General features: G+C 34.2%; 1 protein-coding gene across 1 annotated transcript; it reads right to left on the minus strand.

Moving 5' to 3' along the window:
- Positions 1-5,323: 5,323 nt before the first annotated feature.
- LOC132626105 (protein GAMETE CELL DEFECTIVE 1, mitochondrial) lies at positions 5,324-10,443 on the minus strand. The gene is made up of 3 exons (XM_060340852.1): positions 9,788-10,443; positions 7,546-7,729; positions 5,324-5,848 (listed from the first exon to the last, which is right to left on the minus strand). Exons 1-3 carry the CDS (start codon positions 10,291-10,293, stop codon positions 5,633-5,635), a joined length of 906 nt encoding a protein of 301 aa, XP_060196835.1. The 5' UTR covers positions 10,294-10,443; the 3' UTR covers positions 5,324-5,632.
- Between the last annotated feature and the right edge of the window lie 1,070 nt (positions 10,444-11,513).

Below are 11,513 nucleotides of genomic sequence, written 5' to 3' on the forward strand. Positions count from 1 at the left end.
CTTGGTAAGGAAAAAGAGTGCAGCGCGTATTTGACTCCCTGATTAAAGCATTGCTTGATCCTTGAAGACGATGTACTGCGATCTTGAATATCAACTTATTGTATGTTGAGGTTGGCAGTACCTTTATGATCAAATCTTTCAAATCATCATTTGAACGAACTGGTTGATCACCTATGCCACCATCTCTTGATAGAGTTGCATCGTTGTCATATAATATTATTGGAACTACATCAAGACCATTCCTGGCTTGCTTTATAAATTGTTATTATCTTGTCATGTGGAACATGGTATGAAAGTAACCACGCATGGGCATAAATAACATGTTTGGATCAAACACTTACGTCGATCATATGAATAACCCGTATATTCAAAAGCTTAACAATATGTGTTAAGATAAACACATTCATGTTGGGACTTTCATTTGCAAGATGCAATTTATCTTACTTCAATATCTCCATGTAAGAGTAAAAAACTATATCATGTCCATAGTTATAGCAAGATATTTAAATGCATTAATTGCACAAAGATATGATACTTCAAGACCAATTTAATTTCTCATTTCAACCTCTTTTAGCAGATAATCTAATGCATTGGAAACTCTTTAAGAGTTCCAATAATATCCAAGTCATCAACTAGCACAATAATATGAAAGATCATGATTATCATAAAGAGACAAGGGTAAACAGGGTCATCTTTGTACCCTTCGTCAATGAATATTCACTAAGGTTGATTAAGTTATATTCACCTTACCTGATTTAATTCGTATAAGTATTATGAACAGGTTCCCCAAGAACTTGTATATGCTTCAGGAATTTTTAATCCTTCAGAAATTTTTGAGTTTTATCAATTAAGACATATAGACTGTGACAACATCCATTTAGTAGTTAAATGGCGTGACATCTTCTCATGTCTGGACTGCAGGTTCAATTAGCTTTATGCTTACCAAAATGCATCATATCACTTGGTAATTATTTCTACGTCAGCATGCTTTAAGAGACGTTGAACTCAGATCCACACAATCTTATACAATATTGCGCGCCATATTGTATCAAAGATATCGTCGACGATATATCATTTGTATCGGTTCGCAATTCGACATAACTTACTAAGATCTCATCACTTCATTATTTTCAGGTACTTGGACCTTCCATAAGGTTGCATGAAGTGTTATGTCATAGGCTTTTCAAGAGCACATTGTCTCCTTATTATGATCATTTTGATCATTTGCTCCTCCCCTTTTTAAGGGTTATTATATTTGGAACCGATTGGTCTACCATGCTCCATGCATGTTGTAGACTCTGTCCTTTAGAGACATTAGGAGCATTTTGCAGATGAAATATGAAATAGTTGGGTCAGCATATGCTTCCAGCATTTGACTTGAATTATCTGAGGATCATACTGATGATAATTCACAACATATTTCTTAGCTGCTTATTCTCTCCCCCTTATGTTGACTTGAATTATCTGAGGATCATTCCCATGGTTTTATTTTTTATTTTCATGATATTTCTTTAAGTTCTATTATTTTCACTGCCAGATCTTCAAAAATCGTTAAGTTTCCACCCCAAATCCCAATTTTTTTCTAATTAAATGCTCCATTATTTTCATAGATTACTTTAGTAACTATTTCCTAATTTAGTCTGGCTCCAATGCAGATTTTATTATGGAGTTCTTGTTACTTTCTACTTTAAATTTCCGCTTAATTGCTATAATTGGGATAATAAATCGCCTACCAAGCTTAAGTGTAAGTGCCCTCGCAGCCAATATATGCTGGGTGGTGACATTCTATAACTACACTAACGGGTGTTTCATCTAATTCCCCCTCTTCTTCCCCATTTATATCACCAAAATCCCCAAATTATCATTCAGAGGTTTCGCTACCTCTTGGGGCCTCCAAATTATATCATTTTTCTAGAACTAAAGCGCCAACTCCTTCATTCCTAAATCTTGACAAGTCCAAAAGGTTCAAACATGATAAATATTTTTAAATGGTATTCTCATATAAGTCCTCAGAAAACATATAATGCACTTGGCTTTTGTGGGGCACGTAGTCAGAAATTCCTCCTTTATAGGACCAACTAAATTGGATTAACATTCATCATTTTCAATGACTTACATATTTTTCTTCAGTTTTTATTTTATGACTCCAATGCGTTATTTATTAATATTTATGCGATATTTTTTTTTATAAAATTGTGAAGTCATTAATATAGAGTACACCGGTAAGCGCCGTATCTCTCGGGGAATATTCACTGACTTATCCAGATTATAAGTCAAAAGCCTTGTGACTCCTAGCAAGTTTTTTACTTCTTTTCCATTATACTCGTATCATTTTCTATTTTTAGCCTTACAATTATCAATTTGTTTCCATTTTGTTTTCAGTATATGTTGCTAGGGTCTTTTCTAATGATTGTTGATTCTGTTCACATTCATAATAGTACGAAAATAACAATCACTTGTCAAACGCTACAAAAATATCATATAACCAAATGTATTGTAGTAATGGAATGTGATGAAACAATCACAACTCTATTAAAATGCAAATCTTATTGGGTTCGTACATCATATGAGGTAAGAGATTTGGATTGAATTTTATGGAGTAATAGTTATTACTATTTGATTTGGAAGTAATAATTTTGTGATAAGTTTTTTCAAGATTTTCACCCTTTTAGTATTCAATATCTGCACATGAGTTTTGAGTCAGGTCGGTTCTTTTTAGTTGGGTTTATATCTACATTAGAAATCAAAAAATAATAAAAAATATATTACCCATCGGAAGTTGAATTTTCCGGTAGGTGTGTTTTTTGTGTTAGAGCCTGTTTGGATGGGCTTATGCCTATAAGCTGCAAACAGCTTATAAGCTAAAAAAAATAAGTTGGGGTAGTCTAACTTATTTTTTTTGGCTTATAAGCTGCTTTAGATAATCTAAGTCAAATGAGCCTAATTATTTTTTTGAGCTTATTTTAAGCACAAAATGACTTTAAGCTGGCCAGCCAAACACTCAAAAAAGCTGAAAACAGCTTATAAGCAACTTATATGCAACTTATAAGCCAATCCAAACGGGCTCTTAGTAAGCTCCAAGTTTGTGACTTTTGTGTTAAAAAACATAGTTAAGTTACTTTTGTGAAAAATGTGATAGTTAGATGACTTCTGTGCTAGAAAATATAATGAAGTGATATTGATGAAAAAAATGATAGTTATGTGACTATTTATGAATTTACCCCTGTTTGTTGCATGTAGAGGTAAACAGAAAATGGATGATTTCTTCCGACAAGAAGAAATATTGTTAAGCCAATTGCTGATTTAAGGTCTATGTTATTCTTCCGTAGGGTCTTTTAAAAATGGGATTGGATTAATGAGTTGGATTGTGAATAGATTCGTGTCTAATCACATGGGGATCGATAAATAACGCCACATATTTTATAAAAAAAATCATATATCCTACATCAGGTTATGTTAAAGGAGAAATAATTTTAGATTTAAATTTAACGTTAAGGGCATTTTTTATCTAAATAGGTGGAAGGAAAAGGCAAATTTGCTCAAATAGGCGGAAGAAAGGCATTTTTGAGTCATTTCTAATATGAGGAGGACAATTTTTGACCTTTTTCGTTTTAAGAAAATAGATTGCGATTTATCCTGATAAAATAAAAAGTCGGTCAATATAATGATTAATTAAAATAAATAGTACTCTCTCCGTCTCAATTTATGTGATATAGTTTGACTAGGCACGGAGTTTAAGAAAGAAAAGAAGACTTTTGAAACTTGTGATCTAAAACAAGCCATAAATATTTGTGTGGTTGTAAATAAATGAGAAGTTTTAAGTCAAATTTCAAAATATAGAAATGTATCATTCTTTTTGGGACAGACTAAAAAGAAAATTGTATCACCTAAATTGCGACTAGCTTTTTATTTTTGAGTGACCGAAATTCACACAGAAAAAAACTGAACTCGGCGTTCAAAGCAAGCAGCCAAGCACCGTTGCTGAATTCATAGTTGTGTGTGTGTGAATATATATATTTCTTTCTACTAACATAACATAGTTTTCCTATTACATAAGTACTGTTGAAATTTCTGGTCCCTGTGTTAGTGCTTAATTCCGATTTTAATCCTTATGTTATTCAACTTAGCAATTTTAACCTTCAATTAGTATACTTGTGTGATTTTAGTCCCTACACTGTACTGACGGAAGCTTAACAGTGTTAGTTTCATCAAAGGGTAAATCTGGTTTTTAACATACATCCTCTGACTCCTCTTCAGAATGCATTCCACCGTCAAAGCTTGCTTTGTTATTTGTTAACAAGTTTTGGTAGACTTAAAGTTCTTTAGGTGGGTAAATTATCTTAAGGTATATGTTGAGATTTAGGAAATAGAGTATTTAGACTCAGATTTCACCACTTCTCTGCTACATCAGAGCCGCATATGCCATTGCTGCCATTCTCTATATTTGTTGTCTTTTTTTTTTTTTTTTTTTTTTTTTTTTCTGTTTATCTTTTCATGGACATGGTAAGAATGGATTTCATGTGACCTGATTCTCTAAACCAAAGCAGATATAAGTTTGAAAAATGTTGAAAATAGTAATCTCAAAATCATATAAAAAATGATAACATAATGATGAAAACAAAATTCTTATTAGTCAATGTATGACACCAAAGACATTCACAAGAAGCAAAGAGAGACTCAGCCATATCATAAATAAAAGAATATTCAGAAATACTCGAATAAAATCCATTGATCTTACAGCCACAAGTGTCATATAAATAATCAAATTCTAACGATAACGACATATATATAGAGGATGGCAAAGCCTAGTAACCAGTTGGTTGATGGTGGGGGGGGGGGGGGGGGGGGGGGTTGCTATTTCTTGAAGCAACAATGGATGAGCCTTGTGGCGAGAATGGGGTAGATATATTATGGCTATATTTTCTTATTTTTTGGGATACTTTAGACTCCAAAAAGATAATGGGTAATTTGGTTGTTTTCGTAATTGCCATAACTAAAGTTAACATCTGTTAGCTTGAAGGACTAAAATCACGCAATTATACTAATTGAAGGTTAAAATTGTTAAGTTGACTAACATAAGGACTAAAATCGAAATTGAGCAATAATACAAGGACCAAAATACTATTTTCCCAAAAGATTTCTATCTCAAAGAAGAAAGTGAACGTCACTCAAGCTCAAGTGTTTCAACTGCCGGAACAAGGGACTCTGTGTGATTATCTCGAGCCTAAAATGGCACATGGCTTTATTACCAATTTTAATAGTGATGTAAATTCAATACTTAAAACTTATCTAAATGGAAAAGAAAATGATTTCCAATAGGGCCTATGGAAAATACTGTAAATTCGATAAAACTTAAAAATTCAATGCTACAAATTACAACATTGATACTCATCAGATTTCACAATTTCACTCTGTTCTAAGAACAAGAATTTACAAAATGCTACCGTCCAGACCTACTGTTACTGCCTTTTATTATTGTTGTCCGTTATTACTGCTGTCTTTTCATCTTTCCTTGAGCCAAGGGTCTACTGGAAACAGTCCCTCTACCTTTACAAGGTAGGGGTAAGGTCTGTGTAAACTCTACCCTCCCAAGACCCCACTTGGTGGAATTATACTGGGTATGTTGTTGTTACTACCTTCCAGACCTACCCCGATTAGAAGAGAAAGAAGTGTCCGACGATGTGTCTTCCTCCCTGAAAGGCCGAGTTGATGCATCTGCTATGCTAGGTAACCTTGAAACACTGCCCTTCCCTTTTCTGGCATTTGGTCCGATCTCCTCTATCATATACTTCCAACCATCTATAGGCCTCCTCCGACTAAATATATGAGTTTTAATGAAACTGGCAATCTGCATAAATGAACATTTATGCATCATTAGAAACAAGACCAAACAATAGATCGCGATGTTTCACTATCCAATGTCAGAACCTTATAAATCCGGCTAATATTTTTTTACTAAATTGCTACTATTATACATTAGTAAACAGAATCATATAAAGGAATAGTTGGTACATGTTAGAATGAACACATGAAAAGATATAAATTTAAAAACTGCTTGGAATAGGCAAAACATAATTTAAAATGAGGTCCATCCACCATATTGGAAACATGCAGCTATGTTACATTCCTGTCTACAAGTAACTCCCAAGTAACAAATGTGATTGAACTGAGCCTAGAGGACATCGATTGGAGAATATAGTATCTCTTCAAGCTTATATTGTTACAGAGTGAAGATTCGTAAAGAAAGAAGGCGCCAAGATATTATGCTACTGACCAAGGTATCCATTATCCACCAGCCACCGATTATATTCATCAATAATATACTAGGATTAAAACGCAAGGTAAACATACTCAGTGAACTATGTAGGCTAGGATCGAAAACAGACCGTGGACTAGCTATCAGAAATGACTAGCTCCAAAGAGAAAGTTTACCACCAGAAATGTGGACCTCCAAAGAAGATAAATCGGAAGGGAGTTTCAGAGGCTATATTTAGCCAAAGAGATTTGTTGAGGGCACTTGCCTAGTGATGGAAGGAGACAACAACAAAAGAGTTTACCCCTAAATGTACACTGCTCAGAGGACATACCACATTAGTGGCATGCATATAAGCTAAGTTACTCGGACTCTTCGAAAGTGTTGCCGCACCCGTGTCGGATCCTCCAAAAATACACTACTTTTGAAGGATCCGACACGCACCTGACGACATTGTAGGCGAGTCCGAGTAACTTAGCATATAAGAGGGAACTAGTAAGAGGAAGATAGACCAAGGAATGTGATAGTGCAACTTATGGAAACCTCTAGGATCCAGACCACAACATAAAGGTATCCCAATCCCTTTGCAAGAAAAAGTCTGAGTGACTAGAAAAGCCACTCTCAGAGGAAAATGCAGTATTGGCTCTACAATGTAAGAGGAAGAGGCTCTAAAGATCAGACAGTTATCCTTTTTGCCTACATCAGCTGGGAAATTGTTACGCAGAATATTCTGGTAGCCCTCCAAAACATTTTATATGACAGAAGATTTTAATAAAACAATCATCCATGTGTTGCCCCGAGAACTAATGGAGCGCCTGATAGAGGAGATGGCAAGCTAATTAACTTGCTTGGCTTTTCTTCTTCTTTTTTCTCGTTTCATAAATTGTTGTAAAACTGACTTGTCCAAAAAAAAAATATATATATGAAAGTGATGGCTAATGACTGAAAATCACTCCTTCAGGTTCAATCCCTTTGTCGAAGACAAGTCCTGGAAGCTCAACAGAAAATAACACTTCTAGTTCGACTATTGTAAAACTTTGGACAAGCTAGCTGTTTTTGCTAATAAGTAGCACAATCTTGCCCCATGTGGTCTGTGCAGTTAAAAGGATGTTGATACCTTTCTTATCAAAGGAAAAAGATAAAAGAGGAATGAAAGGAGGATCTTAGCAAACTAATCTGCTTGTGGAACAAAGCAATATGTGTAAAGCAAAGCTTACTGATTCACCAGACGTAACGACAAGTCTGTTCAACAACCAAGCTTGAATTTGTAAAATCGGATTTTATCCACAAACCTGGAATTTGTTGAATGCAATTCGGCGTTCAAATTCTTGGACTAGGATATCTTCTTCTCTTTGTGACATCTCCCATATATTCCCATCTTGTGTTTTTGAAGTTGTTTCCCAGCCTTCAGGTTTATTTTTGAACTCTGAATTCATGTTTGAATTGCTTAAATCATCATTTGGTGCATCAAAAATCCTGCATTTATACACACAACGAAATGAAATTAACAAGATATGGCAGGGGGTCAAGGTATCAATCTTAGCCTCACAATATTTATCATCAAACTGCGGTGATGTTACACCCCACCCCACACCCAACCGAAGAGAAGTGGAAGGGCAATACGACAAACAGAAAGCAGGAAACAAAATCAGACACCTAAATCAACCAACAGCATAGTTAAAAGAAAAATACAGTATTTTTTGATGAATTAGTAAAAAGTAATTATGTATCATCTTGCTTGATCATATGTTAAAAATCGTCATGATATTTGGGAAAATAGAAGATCTAACATTAGCCAAGAATGAGAAATAGAGAACATAAAATTGGCATATTTTAATGCCATGCTACTCGTCTAAACTATCAAAATAAGTCCATAACTGCAGGTCTACTAATTCTCTTTTGCTCTTATCATCAATCTCTTTCAAGATTATGTTTTAGTATAAGTAGTTGAAAAACTTCCGTATCCCCAAAATGAAGATATGTCTTCCCTTATGGGATGTGTCAAGATTTCTTATATAGGAAAAAAGGACCAGAATAGGAAATATACAAAACCTGAGACAGGTCTAGCCCTTAGCATTGGGTTTAACCAAATGGCTCGTAGAGTACATGTATCCAAAAGATTTCAAAAAATGTCTACATACAATAGATCCACCTCTAAAAGAACTATTAAAACTCACAATCACATGCAAATTAGTTAATGATCTGACTACGAATCAATTCAAATACACATCAAACAAGCTGAGTCAACTATATCGATCATCAACTATCAACTAACAACTATGCCTCAATCCAAACTATTTACGGTCGGATATATGAATCACTACATCCATAACCACAGTCAATCACCAATAACCTACGCCCAATCCTTCTTAATTCGAAAAAGAAAAAATAAAAGATAAACAGCTATGCCTCAATCCCAAACTATTCAGGGTCGGCTATCAGGCTATGAGTTCTCTATATCCATAAGTACAATCAATTTTATCAATCAACAATCAACTACGCCCTATTCCTCGCATGAATCCTCTAAATCTGTAAATGCATTCAATTATATCCAACCTACTTGGAAGTCCTCTATATCCATAGCACGGCCAATTATATCAATTAACCGATCAACTCTGCCTCAACTTTAAACTAGTTGTAGTTGACTACATGAGTCTTCTATATCCCATATGCACAATCAATGACCAATTACGCCTCAATTCAAAACTAATTGGGGTCTATGCATCCTCTATGACCATAAGCATAGTCCACTATAAAATATATTCATGAATTTCAAGCCCAAAACCAAAAAAAAAAAAAAAAAAAACCATAAGTTCAAATAAATAATATTAGAAAGTGCTAAAAAATTGCAACTTTGAAGAAAAACAAGGAGAGCATACTCTGAGAAACTATCTAGAAGCTTCTCTATATCATCAGCATTGCCACTACACCAGCAATAGAATCACCTAGCTTAGCTTCTTCCATCTTCTCAATTTCCTTCAACCATAAAACAGCATGTATTCTCTGCTTCTTCAACCTATAGTCCCTCTTTATATTCTCCAAACTATAAAGCTGGGAACTTTCCTTTTCATTATCACTACTAGTACTATTTTTCTGTTGCTTCCCTTTTCTTAATTGCTAATTCTCATTCATGTCCTCCATAAACGCTTTAGTGTCTGGATCATCATCTTCCAATACCCTAGGACAAATTTCGGTATTTCCGGTAGTTAAGGAAAAACTGGGCTAAACCGGGTAAATATTCTTTCCCAGTAGACATAGAGCGTAATTTTCCCTAAAATGTTACACCCCCACCATACAACCCCACCCCCATAGCATTTGTCTAGATTATATATAAATGCTTTTAAGATAATATTACGAACCCAAAAAAATAGGTAGGAATCCCACTTATTTTCCTGGGAAGTATTATTTCCAAGAAAACATTTTCCTTCATACCTAACACCACACCCCCTACAACCCCACCAAAAAAACATAAAATTCAAACAAATAACATCAAAAAAATGCGGCTTTAAACAAAAACAAGGAAAGCATACATACTCTGAGCAACTATCAAGAAGCTTCTCAATATCATCAGCATTGCCACCTATCTTAGCCTCTTCCATTTTCTCAATCTCTTTCAACCACAAACCAGCATGTACTCTCTGTTTCTTCAACCTATAATCCCTCTTTATATTCTCCAAACTATAAAGCGAACTACTTTCATTTTCCTTTTCATTATTATTATCACTAGTATTAATATTTTTTCCTTTTCTTAAGTGCCAATTCTCATTCATGTCCTCTACAAACGCTTTAGTTTCCACATCATCAACTTCACTAACCCTAGGGGCAATTTCGGTATTTTCATCGAAATTTACGTCGGCTTCCCATGGGGCTCGATTTTTACCGGAAAGATCGTCGGGAAGCCACGCGGCTTCCCATGCGTCGTTCCATTCGTCGTTGCCGCTTTTTGTCGACAGTTGGCGGCGCACGGCGGCGGCGGAGACAGTGGGGTTTATGAGGGGTATTTTGGGAAAGGTTGATGACAGTTTGCGGATTGCGTTCATCAGGAAAATAGTCGAGATTGGTCTGTATACTCGCAAAGTAGATGAAAAATGTGTTACCTAATACAAGTGTTGAAAGATATTTCTAGGTATTGGAGTTAATTGATGAATTATTAGAAAGGTAGTGCGGTGCATTAAGTTCTCAATATGTACTAGGTTCGAGAAAGTGCATAATCACAAAGGTATATCTTACACAATTTTATCTTTGCATTTCTGTTAAAGGTTGTTTAGCACGGCTCGAACACGTGATTTTCTAATTATATGACAGTTATTTTATCAGTTACATCAAGACTCCGCTTTAATTTATAAATAGCCTACTTGAATAAAAGTGTAAAATTTGTAAATAAGCGGAAAATGTGTTTGATCGATTTTTTTTTTGATAAATTGCTTTTTATTGAAATAACTAAGAAATTAATTTTTTAAATTAAAAATATAAATTTAAAGTATCTTTGTAAAGAAAAATAGGAATGGGTTCATTAGGAAAATGGTTGAGATGGTCTGGATACTTGCAACTCGCAAAGATAGATGAAAAGGACCTAGCTGATCAGAAGTGTTCGAAAAATACTTTGTAAGTATTGAAATTAATTTAGGCAAAAGTCATAGATTGCGCCTTGAGTTATACCCGAAAAGTAGAGTTCACGCTTCAATTAATTTTGCGACCTATTACCTCTTATTTTTATATTTTTTTAGAACTAATATCACCCTAAGAGCTGATGTGGCAACAAAATAAATAAAAATTTATGTCTTTTGCCTATTTGAATAAGAGTTTAAATTGAAAATAAGCAGAAAATGTGTTTGATAAAAATTTACTGATAAATTATTATTTTTTTAAAATGACTAAAATATTTTTAATTTAAAAAAAAAATCTAAATTAAAAAAGAGAAAATAGTCAAATGCCCCCTTAACGTTTAGTCAGATTAATTATGACGCACCCAACCTTTACGGGTGACTTATTACTCCCCTGAACAATTTTAAAGTGAATTAATTTCACCCTGAAAAGTTATAACCAGATTTGCCTCATGTGGGTGAAATACACGTGTATTTTACCACTTAATTTTTTTTTAATTTTTTTTTTCATCTTCTTTTTGTTTCTTTTCCTAATCTATCTTCTTCCACCATCCATCACACCAAAAATCACCATTAAAAGGCTTGGCCAAAGAAATTAACTTTTCTATTTATCTTGAGCACTAAACAACCTTTGATTTTCTATTTCCCTTTATCTT

This window comes from Lycium barbarum, chromosome 2, assembly GCF_019175385.1.
Source record: "Lycium barbarum isolate Lr01 chromosome 2, ASM1917538v2, whole genome shotgun sequence".
Taxonomy (NCBI): domain Eukaryota; kingdom Viridiplantae; phylum Streptophyta; class Magnoliopsida; order Solanales; family Solanaceae; genus Lycium; species Lycium barbarum.